Below are 21,247 nucleotides of genomic sequence, written 5' to 3'. Positions count from 1 at the left end.
AATACTTACCTCTCCCTGCTCCCACGTAACGTAGTCCGCGCTTCCTGGGCCCACAAAAAACTTGAGCCAGCCCTACTCCCCCCACAACTGTTGCCAAATGACCCCCAAATTTTCAATGGCTAACTATTATTATAAGGTAAATTAAGATTGACAAGCTTAAGTAACAAGAATTGATGTTTTTGGCATTAAAATGGGCTCTGTTGGTGTTTTCCTGTCCTCCACTCACTGCCGACTTTGATTCTCCATTGACTTGCCTTGGGTTTCGTGTTTCGGTCGGATCCCGACTTTTCGCAATAATCGGCCGATTTCACCCGACCCCACTTTTGACAAAGTCGGGTTTCACGAAACCCGATTCGATCCTGAAAAAGTAAAAGTCGCTCAACCCTACTTATGACCATGGGATATTTCAGTTTTTCTTTTTTATTAAATTTGCAAAACTGACTACATTTCTGTTTTTTTTTCAGTCAAGATAGGGTGCAGAGTGTACATTAATGAGACAAAAATAACTTTTTTGAATTTGCCAAATGGCTGCAATGAAACAAAAAGTGAAAAATTTAAAGGGGTTTGAATACTTTCCATACTCGCTGTATGTCATAGGTCGTGTCCCAGCATTTGATGTGGGCTCCGGCGCTGAGCCTGCATGGATCTTACAAAGGGATTTCTCTGATACAAAACCCGATAGTGGAGCTGTATGTCACTGCACTGGTTACTGATTTGTGGCTCCTAAGCCAGGTGATGGTTTAGGAGCCACAAATTGTAAGATCCAGTTTGATCCCCCTTTGGGATTGCTTCTCTCCTCAAATATTTGACAGCATTTTACATTATTAATAGGTACTTCCCAACCTTCGATTTTAGTCCTTTTCCTTAATATTTTAGTGAATTTATTTCTAGTTTTATTTAATATATATAAATGTACTAATAATCTGTATTATAAGAATTATATGTGACATAAGCATGTGTGTTAACACAGGAGGCAGGGATTTCTTCCAGGAACCGCACGTCCCGGAGCCTGGAGGAAATCATTAACATAAAAATTGAATATAACATTTCTCAGCAACAAGACCATTAATATGAGGCATACAGGTAGGACTAGTGTAACATTTCTGTTACCTGTATGCCGATTTTAGTCCATATTAACACTGATGTTGAACACTCGCCCTTTGATGTGGGTGCCGACACTAAGCCTACATCTTTTCCGGCACATGTCAGCTGTTACCCTGTTAAATGCCACTGTCAAACTTTGCCAGTGACATTTAACACGCACTTCCGGCAAGTGCGCAGGAAATCCTGCCCATCGGCGTCCATGTCACATGGCCAATGGGTTGATATGACAAGCTTCACTTTAGCTTCAGCGCACAAAAAATAAGCCCTCACCCAACCCGAGATCACTAAAAATGAGTACGCTACAGGTATTGGAAAATGGAGCAATTTTTTTTTAACTAACTTTGGAATTATTTTTCACCACTTAGATAAAAAAAGAACTGTCATGATAATGTATAAATGTCATATTGTGAGTTTAGTTCCAGAAGGTTACATGGCTTTCCAGACACACACTGCAGATTTGTCCCCCCTTTCTCCCCCTCTGCATTTGCTCATACAAAGACAAAGCCCTATGGGAGACACTCTGTGACACAACTGGCAAGGGCTAATGGATCCTGCACACCTAAATAGCCCAGTCAGAGCTGCAATCAGCAGAAACATCTGCCCAGGATTGCAACCCAGAGGCAACTGCACTACCACCAACAACCACCGGAGGGAACCCAAGAGCAGAATTCACAACAGTACCCCCCCCCCTTGAAGAGGGGTCACCGAACCCTCACCAGAGCCCCCAGGCCGATCAGGACGAGCCAGATGAAAGGCATGGACCAAATCAGCAGCATGGACATCAGAGGCAAAAACCCAAGAATTATCCTCCTGACCATAACCCTTCCATTTGACAAGGTACTGAAGCCTCCACCTCAAAAAGCGAGAATCCAAAATCTTCTCAACCACATAATCCAACTCCCCATCAACCAACACAGGGGCCGGAGGATCCACAGAGGGAACAACGGGCACCACATATTTCCGCAATAAAGATCTATGGAAGACATTATGGATAGCAAAAGAGGCCGGAAGGGCCAATTGAAAAGACACCGGATTAATAATCTCAGAAATCCTATAAGGACCAATAAACCGAGGCTTAAACTTAGGGGAAGAAACCTTCATAGGAACATGACGGGAAGACAACCAGACCAGATCCCCAACCCAAAGCCGGGAACCAACACACCGACGACGGTTAGCAAAACGCTGACCCTCCTCCTGAGACAACACCAAATTGTCCACCACATGAGCCCAAATCTGCTGCAACCTGTCAACCACAGAATCCACACCAGGACAGTCAGAAGGCTCAACCTGCCCCGAAGAAAAACGAGGGTGAAAACCAAAATTACAAAAGAAGGGCGAAACCAAGGTAGCTGAACTAGCCCGATTATTAAGGGCAAACTCGGCCAATGGCAAGAAAGCCACCCTATCATCCTGATCAGCAGACACAAAGCATCTCAAATAAGTTTCCAAAGTCTGATTAGTTCGCTCGGTCTGGCCATTTGTCTGAGGATGAAATGCGGAAGAAAAAGACAAATCAATGCCCAGCCTAGCACAAAAGGCCCGCCAAAACCTAGAAACAAACTGGGAACCTCTGTCGGACACAAAATTCTCCGGAATACCATGCAAACGAACCACATGCTGAAAAAACAACGGAACCAAATCAGAAGAGGAAGGCAATTTAGGCAAAGGCACCAAATGAACCATCTTAGAGAACCGGTCACAAACAACCCAGATAACCGACATCCTCTGGGAAACCGGAAGATCTGAAATAAAATCCATCGAAATATGCGTCCAGGGCCTCTCAGGGACCGGCAAAGGCAAAAGCAACCCACTAGCACGGGAACAACAAGGCTTGGCCCGCGCACAAGTCCCACAGGACTGCACAAAAGAACGCACATCACGCGACAAAGAAGGCCACCAAAAGGACCTACCAACCAAATCTCTGGTACCAAAAATACCAGGATGGCCCGCCAACACAGAACAATGAACCTCAGAAATCACTCTACTAGTCCATCTATCAGGAACAAACAGTTTCCCCACTGGACAGCGGTCAGGTTTGTCAGCCTGAAATTCCTGAAGAACCCGTCGTAAATCAGGGGAAATGGCAGAAAGAACCACCCCTTCTTTCAGAATGCCGACCGGTTCAAGGACCTCAGGAGAATCAGGCAAAAAAACTCCTAGAGAAGGCATCGGCCTTAATATTCTTAGAACCTGGAAGATACGAGACCACGAAATCAAAACAGGAAAAAAACAGGGACCATCGAGCCCGTCTAGGATTCAGCCGTTTGGCAGACTCGAGGTAAATCAGATTTTTATGATCGGTCAAGACCACAATAAGATGCTTAGCTCCCTCAAGCCAATGTCGCCACTCCTCAAATGCCCACTTCATAGCCAACAACTCCCGATTGCCGACATCATAATTGCGTTCAGCAGGCAAAAACTTACAGGAAAAGAAGGCACACGGTTTCATCAAGGAACCAACAGAATTCCTCTGAGACAAAACGGCCCCTGCCCCAATCTCAGAAGCGTAAACCTCAACCCGAAACGGAAGAGAAACATCCGGTTGACGCAACACCGAGGCAAAGGTAAATCGGCGTTTAAGCTCCTGAAAAGCAGAGACAGCCGCAGAGGACCAATTCGTCACATCAGCGCCTTTCTTCGTCAAATCGGTCAAGGGTTTAACCACACTGGAGAAGTTAGCAATGAAACGGCGATAAAAATTAGCAAAGCCCAAAAATTTCTGAAGGCTCTTCACGGATGTGGGCTGAATCCAATCATGAATGGCCTGAACCTTAACCGGATCCATCTCTATAGATGAAGGAGAAAAAATGAAGCCTAAAAAAGAAACCTTCTGCACTCCAAAGAGACACTTAGACCCCTTCACAAACAAAGCATTATCACGAAGGATCTGAAATACCATCCTGACCTGTTCCACATGAGACTCCCAATCATCGGAAAAAATGAAAATGTCATCCAAATATACAATCATGAATTTATCAAGATAAATCAGGAAGATATCGTGCATGAAGGACTGAAAAACAGATGGAGCATTAGAGAGTCCGAATGGCATCACAAGGTATTCAAAATGGCCTTCGGGCGTATTAAACGCAGTTTTCCATTCATCACCCTGCTTAATATGAACAAGATTATATGCCCCCAGAAGGTCAATCTTCGTAAACCAACTAGCCCCCTTAATCCTAGCAAACAAATCGGAAAGCAAAGGCAAAGGGTATTGAAACTTGACCGTGATCTTATTCAAGAGGCGATAATCAATACAGGGTCTCAAGGAGCCATCCTTCTTAGCAATCAAAAAAAATCCCGCTCCCAACGGTGAAGAAGATGGCCGAATATGCCCTTTCTCCAAAGACTCCTTAACATAACTCCGCATGGCGGTATGTTCAGTCACAGAAAGATTGAAAAGTCGGCCCTTAGGAAACTTACAGCCTGGAATCAAGTCAATAGCACAATCACAGTCCCTATGCGGTGGAAGGGAACTGGACTTGGGCTCATCGAATACATCCTGAAATTCAGACAAAAACTCTGGAATTTCAGAAGAGGGAGAAGAGGAGATTGACATCAAAGGAACGTCATTATGAACCCCCTGACAACCCCAACTAGTCACAGACATAGACTTCCAATCCAACACAGGATTATGTACCTGCAACCATGGAAAACCCAGCACAATAGCATCATGCAAATTATGCAACACCAGAAAATGACAATCTTCCTGATGGGCTGGCGCCATGCACATGGTCACCTGTGTCCAAAACTGGGGTTTATTTTTAGCCAAAGGTGTAGCATCAATGCCCCTCAAAGGAATAGGGTTCTGCAAAGACTGCAAGGGTAAACCACAATGCCGGGCAAACTCAAAGTCCATTAAGTTCAAGGCGGCGCCTGAATCCACAAACGCCATGACAGAAAATGATGACAATGAGCAGATCAAGGACACAGATAACAGAAATTTAGGTTGTACAGTACTGATGGTAACTGAACTAGCGATCCTCTTAGTACGCTTAGGGCAGACTGAAATGACATGAGAAGCATCGCCACAATAAAAACACAACCTATTCTGACGTCTGAATCCTTGTCGTTCCGTTCTAGACAGAATCCTATCACACTGCTTTGGCTCAGGCATCTGCTTTGAGGATAACGCCACAGCGCGCACAGTTCTGCGCTCCCGCAAGCGCCGATCAATCTGAATGGCCAGAGACATAGAATCACTCAGACCGACAGGCGTGGGAAACCCCACCATAACATCTTTAACGGATTCAGAAAGACCCTTTCTGAAAATTGCCACCAAAGCATCATTATTCCATTTAGTCAACACAGACCATTTTCTAAATTTCTGACAATACAATTCTGCCGCTTCTTGACCCTGAGACAGGGCCAACAAGGTCTTCTCCGCTTGATCCACAGAATTTGGTTCATCATATAATAATCCTAAAGCCTGAAAAAAGGCGTCTACATTAAGCAAGGCCGGATTCCCAGATTCCAGGGAAAATGCCCAATACTGAGGATCGCCACGCAGCAGGGAGATGACAATTTTAACCTGCTGAATGGGATCACCAGAGGATCGAGGTCTCAGAGAAAAAAACAGTTTACAGTTGTTTTCAAAACTCAAGAATTTGGACCTGTCCCCAAAAAACAAATCAGGAGTAGGAATCCTAGGCTCTAAAACCAGAGTCTGAACAATATAATCAGAAATACCCTGTACCCTAGCAGCAAGCTGGTCTACACGAGAAGCTAATCCCTGAACATCCATGCTAGCACAAACCTCCTCAGCCACCCAAAAAAAAAGAGGGAAGGAAAGACAAAGTAGACTACAGAAAAAAAAATGGCTCAACACCTTTCTTCCCTTCTTCTGAGATACATTTAACTCATTGTTGGCCAGTTGTACTGTTATGATCTGGTGACCTTGGAGTACTGACCGCAAACCCTAAACTGACACCGCAACTAGAAGTAGCCGTGGGGTGTACCTAACACATCCTAGACACCTCCACACAGCCGGAGGACTAAATACCCCTATAGATGGAAATGATTTTTCATTCCTTCTCTCCAGCGAACGCTGCTGGAGAGAAGAAATGAATGGCGGCTTCAGCACCACAAGCTGGGGGGACAGCGCTTACTGGAGCGCTTTCTCCTGCATGGCACACGGACGGCACACGGACTGAATCCGTGTGCGGTACGTGTTTTACACGGACCCATTGACTTTAATGGGTCCGTGTGATACGTGCGCTCCCACGAACACTGACATGTCTCCATGTTTTTCAAACGGACACACGGTCCGTGAAAACACACTGACATGTGCAGAGACACATTGATTTTACATAGTTACATAGTTACATAGTTATTAAGGTTGAAGGAAGACTGTAAGTCCATCTAGTTCAACCCATAGCCTAACCTAACATGCCCTAACATGTTGATCCAGAGGAAGGCAAAAAAAACCCATGTGGCAAAGAGTAACTCCACCATGGGGAAAAAAATTCCTTCCCAACTCCACATACGGCAATCAGACTAGTTCCCTGGATCAACGCCTTATCAAGGAATCTAGTGTATATACCCTGTAACATTATACTTTTCCAGAAAGGTATCCAGTCCCCTCTTAAATTTAATTAATGAATCACTCATTACAACATCATACGGCAGAGAGTTCCATAGTCTCACTGCTCTTACAGTAAAGAATCCGCGTCTGTTATTATGCTTAAACCTTCTTTCCTCCAGACGTAGAGGATGCCCCCTTGTCCCTGTCTCAGGTCTATGATTTTAATGTGTCTACGTGAGTCAGTGTCTCCGGTACGTGAGGAAACTGTCACCAATTGTACCGGAGCCACTGACGTGTGAAACCGGCCTCAGACTGCTATATTTCTCCTGTGAGAATCCCATGGTAAACCTGGTACTGGCTGTCCACCCTCCTGACCTGAGCTTGGAAGCTGCATAGTAATCCATCACGCTGTTTTGCTCAGGTCAGGAGAGGTGCCAGGTCAGTCCATGCAGTGCAATGCGATTCTCGCACGAGAAATACGGCAGTCTGACTCCGTTCTAAAGTTTGCAAAGGGATCAAAAAAATTATCAACATTGCATATAGATTGATTCTATTTGTTAATTGTAAAGCAATGCTCAATGTGTATATTATCTAGCTGTTTATTATTCATATTATGTAGCTGCAAGTTACATGTTTCCAGGATTTTATCAATTTTGTTCTGTTTGTTTATATATTATTATTATTTATTGCAGGAAATGAGTCTGCAAGCAATTTGACATTGTATGACTCTTTTTATCATGTGGTAGGTTTTCCTTCTTTTTTCTCCCTCCTGCACTTCTTTGCATTATTCTAATAAAGGGAATACAGGTAACACAGGGTGAACATATTTTAGTTGCTATTGATAACATACTGTCCCCAGACAATCTCACGACAGTCAGGGGCCAATGTTAGCAGCACTTACATGACATAACAATGCATTGAGATTGCCGGGGATCACAGTGCTCGGTGTGAAAAAGTGGCACCAGTCCACGAGATATAATTTTTTTTTTTATTTTGCTTTCTTTAATAGGCACATTAGGGACATTGAAAAAGTCTAGTCCAGTGATGCTTAAGGGCTAACTGCAAGTTCTTCATTCTGCATCATTTACTTTGTATTTTAGTGCTTGATTTTTTTTAAATATGTTTGTGTCTTTGCAATGTTTGGTTTTCATTTCATGTTTTCCCCTTGTGTGCATCTGCTTTTATCTCCGCAGAATACGAAAGATCTTATAAATCTGACTCAAGGACAGTGTATTGAGTTTGGTGGACATCTAGAGGGAATTAGCTGCAACTATGTGCCTGATGTTTTCCTAATGTCTGTAATTCTGTTCTTGGGCACATTTCTTTGCACTGCATCCCTTAAAAGTTTCCAGACAAGCAGATATTTATCTACATCTGTAAGTGTCATAGAAATGGAAATGTTTAAAAATTAGAACATTTCTTCTATCTTTTTCATGTTCATCAATAAGACATCAATACAGAACTGCTAAAACAATATCATATGAAATATTAAGTGCTGACATCTCAAAAAGATAATTTTTACCTGTTGAGTGTTTTTTTTTCCACTGGTGTTATGCTCATTGAAACATCCTGTAAGTAGACCCCCCATGTACGCATCAAGTATTTAACTCTACAGATTGATTCTCACATTTAAGTTGCATACATGCATTACAATTTAAGAGGTTATTCTGGGGCAGCACGGCAGCACGGTGGCTCAGTGGATAGCACAGCAGCCTTGCAGCGCTGGCGTCCTGGGTTCAAACCCCACCAAGGACAACATCTGCAAAGAGTTTGTATGTTCTCTCCGTGTTTGCATGGGTTTTCTCCAGTTTGCTTCCACATTCCAAAGACATACTGAAAGAGAATTTAGATTGCGAGCCCCAACGGGGACAGCGATGATGTCTGTAAAGCGCTGCGGAATATGTTAGCGCTATATAAAAATAAAGATTATTATCATCCATTCTTGTGGTGGGAGTCTGCAGTCACTCAAGGTGTCTGCAGACTTCCTGCACACACAGGATTCTCTAATATCGCTACTTGGATACAATTTGCATTCTCCAGCACATTCTGACTACATGTGCTCGCCTCATTCAATTCAATTGTATTGAGTGAGGGAAAGCATGTCTAATCCACACATGACAATGTAATGGTATGCCAGGTCAGTAGTCATGGCTGAGGACTCCCGCTGCATCGCAGCCTCCCCCACATAAAAACGGTGTTCCTTAGGCTACTTTCACACTAGCGTCGTTTTGCCTATGTCGCAATGCGTCGTTTAGGAGAAAAAACACATCCTGCAAAGTTGTCTGCAGGGCACGTTTTTTCCCCATAGACTGTTACGGCTAGCGGAACGCATCGGATAAATAGAGATGTTTTTATTGATATTGGTGCGTTTGCAGCCCGGGGTCCACCGTGCAGGAATACCTGCTGCTATCAACGGCGGCACGATATGGCGGTATGGACTAACTCAGTTATTTCACCGAGAAGTCGTGAAAGAAAAGCACTGTGCCCTGTTAGGCTTCACAGAGGCACAGGCTAACTGCCCACACAGAGAGCAGTCAGTGGTCACGCATGCACACAAAACTCCTCGCCGGAGGTGCCAGCATTCTAGGGGCTTATTTCAGCCGGGTCCCTGAACACATACTCTCGTGACCAGACTGGTGCAAAGCACTTAACAAAGAACAATACTAGCGCATGGCCGTGCGGTCATGTGAACCTTAAATAGCTGCAGCACGTACAGGACCTTCCTAGAAGGACCAATGAGAAGCTACACCAGAGCATGAGCACCTACAGGACCTTCCAGAAGGAGCCAATGACCTTAGCTGCAGTATCAGATCATGTGACCCTCGATCTCCACTGAGAGATCTTACTCTGGGCATGCTCAGAACGAGCAAAGCAGGACTTAGACCCAGAAGCATCTGCTCGCCGCTGCCCAGCACCGACTTCAATGGCAGAAGCCGGAAAGGCAGCAGTAACTCTTAGCACAGAGTCAGACTGAGCGAGACGCTGGGACCGATGTCTCCGCTGAGCAGGCTCCACTGCGGCAGGAGAAGAATGGGAGACTGCAGCGGAGATGGACCGAGATTCTCCCTGTGCAGAGGAGGGAACTCGACCCCTTACATTAGCGACGTATGGCCACACGTCGTGCGATGGATGCGTCGTGTTTTGGCGGACCGTCGGTACAAAAAAAGTTATATGTAACGTTTTTTGTGCGTCGTGTCTGCCATTTCTGACCGCGCATGCGCGGCCGGAACTCCGGCCCCTCATCCCCGGGCATTACAATGGGGCAGCGGATGCAATGAAAAACTGCATCCGCTGCCCCCGTTGTGCTTTTATTTCACAGCATGCGTCAGTACGTCAGTCTGACGCATGGCGACGGCCCCGTACCGACGCTAGTGTGAAAGTAGCTTTAGTCCGCAAACCTGTGGCTTCTCCTTCTGCGCCATCAGGGTCTCTCCTTTGTTGCTGGAGGCCTCCTTGATACGGTTTCGCAAGAACGGAGACACAGTCTGTTCCAACTTTCAACTGAACAACTTTACTGGCTTCAGAACACAGCACATTCATTTCTGTTACAGCATCTACTTCACATTTCAAGCAGTACACCTCCTCCTCTTTCCTTGTACTCCTCCTTCTGTCACACGGTGCATTACCGGGTTGGACCATATCATACAGCTCCTCAGCATCCTCCCTGTTCAGCTGCACTACAACTGGGAGTTCGCTCGTCTGTTTTGAACCAGATACGAGGGCATCAGCCCAAGTAATCAGCCGCCACATGGTGAGTGACCTGCCCGTCTTTACTGCGGTGACTTCCACTGCTCCGGCTGCTGCTATCACTGTCACTGTTTGTCACTGCTTGTCACTGCCTGTGAAGACCTGGGATGGCTGGGCTGCTCACATAAAAGTTGTGGGGGTCACTGCGTCACTCCAGGGCACTAGGCCCTGCAGGTTCTATGGGCTCCCTAGCCCTGACTGACTCCTATTCAGGAAATCCTGCAGCTTAACCTTCAGTAAGCCCCTCCTAAATTAACTATCTCTAACTCTATCTACAACTATAATGTGCCCCATCTTGTGGCCAAATCTGGGCACTACACTTTCCCTACTTAACCACATTTTAGTAAATATACAGCAGCAATACAAACATACGCAACATATTATACATATAGTTATATTCAGATCAGAACGCATGGAAGCGGGATGAGCAGGACATGCAAGGACATATTATACCCCTTTGCAACCACATGTATGCAAATTGCATACTTGCAGTCATGTGAATGCCTGCTCTGAGCAGGCTGTAAGGATTCAAAAGTCTGCGGTCACATAGATTGACTGCGTACTTTCACCACAAGACTGAATAATCTCTTTAAAGATGATCTATCAACTCTCCAGATATGCCTGTTTAAGAAAATATTTATATCTTCCAAAATATACCAATTGTAGAGCATTTTATCTTTGAACTCTGCTTTGTGCTGTTTTTCTGTCATTCTTATCCGAAATCTATGAATAAATTACAGTGGATGTTCCCATTTTGGGGATTTTCTCTATACACTTATATACTGTGTGTGTCCATTATGTTTCAGACTGTTGAGCTCCTTTATAAGGGCAATGGTTATACTTGGCGCATGAGATAACTATTGCCTGAACAATTGCAGATATGGATACAGTTGAAACCAGAAGTTTACGTACACTATATAAAAAGACACATATGCATGTTTGTCTCACTATCTGACATGAAATCAGAATAAACATTTCCCATTTTAGGTAAATTAGGATTACCATAATTATTAATATTTGCCAAATGCCATAATAATGAGAAAGAGAGAATGTTTTAAGGCATTTTTATTACTTACTGCAAAGTCAAAAGTTTACATATATTTCATTAGTATTTGGTACCATTGCACTTAAACTGAATGACTTGGGGTAAACATTTGGGATATCCTTCCACAGGCTTCTCACAAGAGTTGGTCATAATTTGAGCCCATTTCTCCTGACAAAACTGGTGTAACTGATCCAGGATTGTAGTTCGCCTTGCTCACACCTGCCTTTTCGGCTTTGCCCATACATTTTCAATAGGCTTGAGATCAGGGCTTTGTGATGGACACTCCAAAACATTGACTTTGTTATCCTTAAGCCACTTTTTTTACTATTTTGGCAACATACGAGATACTTCGAGTAATTGTCCAGTTGGAAGACGCATTTCCGCCCAAGCTTTAACTTCCCGGCTGATGTATTGAGATGTTGCTTCAGTATTACCACATAATCTTCTTTTCTCAGTTGGGATGGTGTTCTTAGGCTTTCAAGCTTCTCCATTTTTCCTCCAAACGTAATGATGGTTATTATACCAAAGAAGTTCAATTTTAGATTCATAAGACCACAGGACATGGTTCCAAAAATTAAGGTCTATGTTCCTGCGTGCATTTGCAAACATTAATCTGTCTTTTTCATGTTTGTTTTGGAGTAATGGCTTCTTCCTGGCAGAGTGGCCTTTCAGCCTATGTTGGTACAGTATTCTTTTCATTGTTGATATTGACATAATCTTACCAGCTTCTGCCATCATCTTGACAAGGTATTTTGCTTTTGCCCTTGGGTTGATTTGCACATGTCAGACCAAAGCACTTTCATCTCTAGGACAGAGAACCATTCTCCTTCTTGAGCGGTATGATGGCTGGACATTCCCATCTTTTTTGTACTTGAGTTTAATTGTTTGTACAGATGAACGAGGCACCTTCAGATATCTTGAAATTGTATCCAAGGATGAGCCAGACTTGTGCAAGTCCACAACTCTCTTCCTGATATCTTGGTTGATTTTTTTAGACTTTCCCATGATGTTACATAAAGAAGCAGTGTGTTTCAGGTGTGCATTAAAATACACTGCTCAAAAAAATAAAGGGAACACTTAAACAACAGAATATAACTCCAAGTAAATCAAACTTCTCTGAAATCAAACTGTCTACTTACTGTTTGACAATCAATTTCACATGCTGTTGTGCAAATGGAATAGACAACAGATGGAAATTATTGGCAATTATCAAGACACACTGAATAAAGGAGTACCAATGCTTTCTGGCTGAAATTTTCATCACTTTTGAATGTTTGTTGTGCTTTCACACTCATGGTAGCATGAGACGGACTCTACAACCCACACAAGTAGCTCAGATAGTGCAGCTCATCCATGATGGCACATCAATATGAGCTCTGGAAGGAAGGTTTGCTGTGTCTGTCAGCGTAGTGTCCAGAGGCTGGAGGTGCCACAGGAGACAGGCCAGTAAACCAGGAAACGTGGAGGGGGGCCGTAGGAGGGCAACAACCCAGCAGCAGGACCGCTACCTCAGTCTTTGTGCAAGGAGGAACAGGAGGAGAACTGCCAGAGCCCTGCAAAATGACCTCCAGCAGGCCACAAATGTGCATGTGTCTGCACAAATGGTTAGAAACTGACTCCATGAGGATTGTCTGAGTGCCCAACGTCCACAGATGGGTGTTGTGCTCACAGCCCAATACCGGGCAGGATGCTTGGCATTTGCCACAGAACACCAGGATTGGCAAATTTGCCACTGGCGCCCTGTGCTCTTCACAGATGAAAGCAGGTTAACACTGAGCATGTGTGACAGATGTGACAAGTCTGGAGACGTCGTGGAGAGCAATCTGCTGCCTGCAACATCCTTCAGCATGACCGGTTTGGCAGTCGGCCAGTAATTTTGTGGGGTGGCATTTCTTTGTATGGCTGCACAGCCCTCCATGTGCTCGCTAGAGGTAGCCTGATTGCCATTAGGTACCAAGATGAGATCCTCAGACCCCTTGTGAGATCATATGCTGGTGTGGTTCGTCCTGGGTTCCTCCTAATGCAGGACAATGCCAGACCTCATGTGGCTGGATTGTGTCAGCAGTTCCTGCAAGATGAAGGCATTGAAGCTATGGAATGACCCACCCGCTCCCCAGACCTGAATCCGATTTAACACATTTAGGACATCATGTCTCGCACCATCCACCAATGTCACATTGCACCACAGACTGTCCAGGAGTTGGCAGATGCTTTAGTCCAAGTCTGGGAGGAGATCCCTCAGGAGACCATTCGCAGCCTCATCAGGAGCATGCCAAGGCATTGTAGGGAGATCATACAGGCACATGGAGGCCACACACACTACTGATCATCATTTTCTTGTCTTGAGTCATTTTCACTGAAGTTGGATCCGCCTGTAACTTAATTTTCCACTTTGATTTTGAGCATCATTCCAACTCCAGGCCTCCGTGGGATATTAGTTGTGATTTACGTTGATCATTTTTAGGTTTTATTGTTCTCAACACATTCTACTATGTAATGAATAAAAATTTACAACTGGAATATTTCATGGGATTTTAGTGTTCCCTTTTATTTTTTTGAGCAGTGTACATCCACAGGTGTGTCTCTAATTAACTCAGATGTTGCCAAACCACATGAGATCATTATATGGGCAGTCCTGAATTGTTTAAAGGCACAGTAATCTTAGTGTTGGTAAACTTTTGACTTTGCAGTAAGTAATAAAAATGCCTTAAAACATTCTCTCTATCTCTCATTATTCTGACATTTGGCAAATATTAATAACTAGATGGAGGCCCGATTCTAACGCATTCTAGAATATGCATGTCCACGTAGTATATTGCCCAGCCACGTAGTATATTACCCAGTCACGTAGTATATTGCCCAGTCACGTAGCATATTGCACAGTCACATATTATATTGCCCAGCGACGTAGTATATTGCCCAGCTACATAGTATATTGCCCAGTCACGTAGTATATTGCCAAGTCACGTAGTATATTGCCCAGCAACGTAGTATATTGCCCAGCAACGTAGTATATTGCCCAGCAACGTAGTATATTGCTCAGTGCCATGGTATATTGCTCAGTGCCGTAATATATTGCCCAGTGATGTAGTATACAGCACAGAGCCACGTAGTATATTGCACAGCGAAGTAGTATACAGCACCCAGTCACGTAGTATATTGGCCAGTCACATTGTATATTGCCCAGCCACGTTTGTCACAGGTTAAAAAATAAAAAATAAACATATACTCACCTTTCCGAGGGCCCCTCGTAGTCCACGGCAGCTTCCGGTCCCAGGGTTGGTCTGAGCACAGGACCTGTGATGACGTCGCGGTCACATGACCGTGACGTCATGGCAGGTCTTTCTGCCATACGATCTTTGCCACCGCAACCTGTAACGGAAGATGGCGGGCGGCGCGAGCGGCTCAGCGGACTACAGAGGGTGAGTATAGCAGGTTTTTTTTTTAATTTATTATTTTTAACATTACATTTTGTACTATTGATGCCGCATAGGCAGCGTCAATAGTACAAAGTTGGGGACAAACAGGGTTAATAGCGGCGGTAACGGAGTGCGTTACCCGTGGCATAACGCGGTCCGTTACCGCCGGCATTAACCCTGTGTAAGCGCTGACCGGAGGGGTGTATGCGGGCGCCGGGCAGTGAGTGCGGGGAGTAAGGAGCGGCCATTTTTTTCCGGACTGTGCGCATCGCTGATTGGTCGCGGCAGCAGCTGCCGAGACCAAACAGCGAACGAATAACCGTGACAGAAAGACGGAAGTACCCCTAGACAATTATATTAATAATTATGGTTATCCTAATTAACCTAAAATTGGAAAGGTTTATTCTGAATTCATGTCACATACTGAGAAAAAGATGCAAATGTGTCTTTTTCAATAGTGTATGTAAATATCTGGTTTCAACTGTATGTACTATATTTATCTTGATGTAGTTTTTTATTTTTTTATGTCATGAATTTTTGTTTTTTCTCCAGATAAGAAAGTTGACTGGTGATTTCTCAGTAATACTGACGATAGTTGTGTTTTGTACTGTTGATGTCATGTGTGGACTAGAAACACCCAAACTTGTAGTTCCAAATGAATTTAAGGTAAGACAGAATCATTTCTGAAAACCTTTAAGGCAATTCGTGCAGTCAATATTACATTTTCATAGATATTTACCTCCTTATGCAAATATTGCAAAGTATTGTTTATTGGTGGTGCAAGTTTACTTACAAGTGGTGCAAATTTAGATTTCAATGCAATAAGTGACAAAAAAAATGTAAAAAGTAATTTAAAAAATTAATTTGCTGGAGTCAAAAAGTCTAAATGTTTTCAGGACCAGTGTAAATGACTAGACATCTGTCCATTAAGTTCACATGTTCATGCTTACAAATCACAGCTAAATACTTACCAATATTTAGAATACTAAATTTGGGACAATTAAGCAACACCCACAGGAACACCCAAAACCACAAAATGACCTAATTTTGGGCATGGTGCTGATTGACCTTGTCCCTTTTGTGGTTCAATTCTTGTTGCAACAGAATTGTGAGTTTAGGTAAATGTTAATGTTAACACCTTCAACCCTGAGTCTGTTTTCACCTTCCTGACCAGGCCAATTCTGACCACTATCATTTCATAAAGTGATAACTCTGAAAAGATTCAATGGATCCCACTGAATGAGATGGGGCTGAGGCTGTTTTTTTGTGTGACATATTGTTATGGCTAGTGGAAGGCACCAAGTAATAGGGTGATAGATACGAGGTGTGTTCGCAGCCCGGGTCCACCGTGCAGAGATACTTGCTGCAAGTAATGGCGGATGGACACTGAGCTCACATGCGGGTTAAACTTCACCCCATGTGAAATGAAAGCGAGCTCTGTTGCTGTACACAGGGACAAAAACCCTAACTAAAAGTTGTGCTTGCTCTGGAACTCTTCTGTGCTAACCACACACATGAAGGAACCAGATGCAAAGCCAAGGCTAATTGCCCCCCTGACGCTAGCTGCTTGCCTGAGTGTACAGCCCCAGGACTTAGTCCCAGGAGTGCCTGCTCGCCGCCGAACAGCACTAGTTATAATGGCTGAAACTGGAAGGGCAGCAGTAACCAAACATGCAGTATCTGTCCTGGCCAGGTGCTGGGACCGACGTCTCCGCTGAGCAGGCTCCACTGAGGCTGGATGAGAATGGGAGACCACAGCGGACATGGCTCGAGATTCCCCCCTGTGCAGCAGCAGGAACTCGATGCCTAACATTACCCCCCCTCCAAGGGCCCCCCTTCCTTGGGCCTCGCTACGCTCAAAGGCCGCAATGAGCAGCAGAGCCTGAATGTGCTCCACAGGCTCCCAGGTTCTATCCTCTGGCCCGTGGCCCTTCCAGTCCACCAGATAGTGTTTTTTGCCACGTACCACCTCTCCAAGATAGAGGTCACCTCGTACTAATTTGTGGACGAACCTGATGTCCCGGCAGATGACTCAGAAAACCGTTACATGTAGACGGGCTTTAAGAGGGATACATGAAAAGTGTCGGTGATACCTAGGCGCGGAGGAATAGCCAAATGGTAGACCACAGGGTTGACCTGTTCCAGAACCTTGAAAGGGCCTCTGTAGCGAAGCGCAAACTTAGTGGACTCAACTCGCAGCCTGATGTTACGGGCGGAGAGCCACACTAAGTCGCCAGGAGCAAAGGTCGGAGCGAGGCACCGGTGTGCATCAGCAGAAACCCTCATTCTCTCCTTGGATGCCCGGATGGCATCCTGTGTGGTCCCAAATGTCACATGCCTCACCTGCCCAGTTTGCCACCCTAGAATCGGTGGATGACACGGGCATGGGCACAGGGACACGCGGATGCTGGCCGTAATTAAGGAGAAATGGAGTCTGGACAGTAGAGTCAGCTACGGCGTTGTTCAAAGCAAATTCCGCCCAAGGTAACAAAGATGGCCAGTCATCCTGCATGGCAGAGACAAAATATCATAAGTATGTGACCAGAGTCTGGTTGGCCCTCTCTACCAACCCATTCGTCTCGGGATGGTATGCAAAAGAGAGATTCAGCTCAATGCTGAGTAAACGACAGAGCTCTCTCCAGAACTGAGACACAAACTGAGGACCCCGGTCACTGACAATTTTGTCAGGCATGCCATGTAGGTGGAAAACATGTTTAATGAACAACGCTGCTAAGGCCCGTGCAGACGGTAACCATGTAAGTGCAACCACAGCCAATATATGGATAGAAGCAAGGTGAGACACCAGACAGGAAGTGTGTATAAAAAACGCCTTTATTAGATACAATTGGCAAACATACGTATATTTAAAATACACATAAAACAAACAAGTACACAAAAGGACCAAAATAATATATACCAAAATGTACTTTTAAAAATTTTTTTAAAAAATGATATATAGAAAGATGGCTGACCTCAACCGTAATGCCTATAAGATAGAGGGTGTGACTCCCACCCCATATATAAATCTAAAAGCCATATATATATATATATATAAAAACCGATGCACTGAAAACAATTATATGGACAAGGTGAGAGAAGAGATGTATATAAGCACCACTATTTTGATAGTGCTTCTAGTGATTCACTGATGTGAATACTAAGCCACATGAACCAAAAGTGTAAAATACAAAAGGATATATAGAAAGAATAAAATCAGTATATAGTGCAAACACTAGTGTACACTCCACATTACAAACCCATGTGCAAGGAAATATATAAAAATATTTAAAATATAAAATCCATGTGCAAAACGGCACAAAAAATGGAAAAGCAAGCACAAAAAATCCTCATGGAAAAAAGTGCAAAAGTGCAAAATTGCCACTGGGTGAGAACAAATGCACGGTATAGTACTATATAAGATTTATATGGGAAAACTGTGTGGAGAAATGTTACTGACCCAATATTGGGCCAAAAGCACTATAAGAAGTCACTAAGGATCGCATAAGGCAAAGAGTGCCGCAGCGGTCCGGACAATCACACTGTGATAGCAGTGAAGGGAGCACACTATACCTCAGTCAATGACTCAAATCAGCGAGGTCAGCCCGGTCCTCATGTGAACGCGCCCCGACGCGCGTTTCGGATAGTGATCCTTCGTCAGGGGTAACCATGGAAGCGGAACCAAGTGCACCATTTTAGAAAAATGGTCGGTGACTACCCAGATAACTGTGCAGACTTGGGTAGGCCTACCACAAAGTCCATCCTGACCATCTCCCAGGGCCTGTCCGGCAGGGGGTAAAGTAGCCCAGCAGTCCGTTGTAGAGGAGACCGATTCTTGGTGCAGGAGACACACGCCCGAAAATAGTCCCCAACGTCACGGGCCATATGCGGCCACCAGTACGTCCTCGCCAAAAGCTCAGATGTCCTCTTGGTCCCAAAATGTCAACCCACCCTGGACGAGTGAGCCCAAGAGAGAACCTCCGGTCGCAAATTAGATGGAACGAAAGTCTTGCATGGGGGCACATACTCTAGCGAAACTGGAGCCACAGTTCTCAAACTCTCTGAAGGGACAATAATTGGAGGCTCCTCCTCCTCCACCTCTGATGACACTAAGGAGCAGGAGAGATCATTGGCATGAGTGTTCTTCTTCCCAGAGAAAAAATGGAGGGGAAAGTGGAATCGGGAGAAGAACAGGGACCATCTGGCCTGGTGAGAGTTTAACCTCTGGGCGGTTTGCAAATACACAAAATTTTTGTGGTCGGTGAAAACTTGGAAGGGGAAACGAGCCCCCTCCAGGACATGTCTCCACTCCGAAAAGGCCACTTCATGGCTAGCAACTCCCTATCCCCGATGGAATAATTCCTATCCGCCAGTGTGAAGGTCTTGGAGAAGAAGCAAGGATGCTTCCGACCTTGAGCATCCTTCTAGAAGAGGACTGCTCCAGCACTGACGGAAGAGGCATCCACCTCCATGATAAATGGTTTTTCAACATCGGGTCGATGTAAAATGGGAGTACCAGAGAAATGTGACTTGATAGAAAGGAAGGCCTTGGAGACCTCCTCCGGCCACAATTTGGGATTAGCTCCCGTCTTGGTGAGTGCAACCAGAGGAGCTACCAAAGTTGAGAAGTGGGGAATGAACTGGTTATAATAGTTGATGAACCCCATAAAGCGCTGCACCGCTTTGAGAGAATGGGGTTCTTGCCAGTCCATCACAGCCTGCATCTTGGCAGGATCCATAGCCAATCCTTGGGCCAAGATGATATAGCCCAGGAAAGGCAAAGACTCCCACTCAAACACACACTTCTCCAACTTGGCATAGAGGGAATTTGCCGGTAGGAGGTCGAAGACTTTGCAAACATCTCTCCGGTGGGAGTCTATGTCTGGAGAGTAGATGAGAATATCATCCAGGTAGACTACAACCGAGGTGGAGAGCATATCCCGGAAGATATCGTTCACAAAGCCTTGGATAATGGCTGGGGCATTACAGAGCCCGAAGGGCATCATGAGGTATTCATAGTGCCCATCCCTGGTGTTAAAAGCCGTCTTCCATTCGTCCCCCTCACGGATGCTAATCAGGTTGTAAGCACCCCGCAGATCTAGTTTAGCAAACACCCTTGCTTCCCGAAGCCTATCAAAAAGCTCAAATATCAGGGGCAATGGGTACTTGTTCTTAACGGTGATGGCGTTAAGACCCCTGTAATCTATGCATGGACGTAATTCTCCGTTCTTCTTCTGCATGAAGAAGAACCCAGCCCCTGCAGGTGACACTGACTTCCTAATGAATCCTCTTGCCAGATTCTCCTGGATGTACTGATACATTGCCTCCGTCTCCACGAGAGACAACGGGTAGACTTGACCCCGGGGAGGCTCAGCACCAGGCAAGAGATCAATAGGACAGTCATAGGGGCGGTGAGGCGGAAGGGTCTCCGCAGCCCTTTTGGAGAACACGTCCGCATCGGGCCAATATTGCTTAGGGAGTGAGGAAAGATCTGCGGGTACCTCAGTAGTAGCAACCTGAATGCATTCCCTCTGACATCTACCCCCACAAGATTCAATCCATCCCAAAATTCTGCCTGTGGACCACTCAATATGAAGGGAGTGGTACCGTAGCCAAGGTATCCCTAACAGGACCTCATCAATTCCCTCAGGAATGACGAGCAGATATATAATCTCCTGATGAGATGGCAACACAGATAGAGTAAATGGGATGGTCTGGTGTGTTATCTGTGAGGGCATTGTTAACCCATTCACCACTCATACGGTCACTGGTTTGACGAGCATCACCAAGGGTATTGCGTGTCATTGGGCGAAGGCAGATGACATAAAATTGCCCTCCTCCCCGGAATCCACGCAAACGTCTACCGAATGAGTGGATGAGCCTATGGTAATTGTCCCCTTAAAGGACAGTTTGGAGGCAAACGTCACCGTGTCTAGTGTACCTCCACCTACTACCACTAGATGCTGACGTTTCCCAGACCGCTGGGGACATCTGGTGGCAAGATGTCCTGACTGCCGGCTGTCATGACAGACCTTGAGTGCACAAGCGGTCCGGGACTTAGATCACGCTCGTGACACCTCCATGGCCTCATGTGACTCGAGCGCCTGGACCGGAGATTCCAAAGGTTTGGCGAAGGTGGGAGCCAGCCGAAACTTCTGCCTACACTGGGCTCGCTCTAACCTCCGCTCGTTAAAACGGAGATCAATGCGGATACAGCTATTAGCTCCTTCAGTGTGGCGGAATCTCCCTAGTGGCCAAAGTGTCCTTCACATGGTCAGCCAGCCCCCTCCAAAATACAGGGATGAGGGCTTTATCCGACCACTCCAGCTCAGTTGCTAATGTCCGGAAGTGGACAGCAAAATGGCTAACCGTGGACGAGCTCTGAGTCAAATCCAACAGTTGTAGTGCTGTATC

General features: G+C 45.2%; 1 protein-coding gene across 1 annotated transcript in view; it reads left to right on the top strand.

The window, feature by feature from the left end:
* The window catches only part of SLC4A9 (solute carrier family 4 member 9), a 1,224,185-nt gene that overhangs the window by 925,680 nt on the left and 277,258 nt on the right, over positions 1-21,247 (top strand). The window contains exons 12-14 of the mRNA XM_077265989.1: positions 7,318-7,367; positions 7,819-8,001; positions 15,389-15,502. Of these exons, the coding sequence (XP_077122104.1) occupies positions 7,318-7,367; positions 7,819-8,001; positions 15,389-15,502 (347 nt within the window). The remainder of the gene's footprint in view (positions 1-7,317; positions 7,368-7,818; positions 8,002-15,388; positions 15,503-21,247) is intronic.

Source organism: Ranitomeya variabilis, chromosome 5, assembly GCF_051348905.1.
Source record: "Ranitomeya variabilis isolate aRanVar5 chromosome 5, aRanVar5.hap1, whole genome shotgun sequence".
Classification (NCBI taxonomy): Eukaryota; Metazoa; Chordata; class Amphibia; order Anura; family Dendrobatidae; genus Ranitomeya; species Ranitomeya variabilis.
This window is presented reverse-complemented; position numbering and strand designations above follow the sequence as displayed.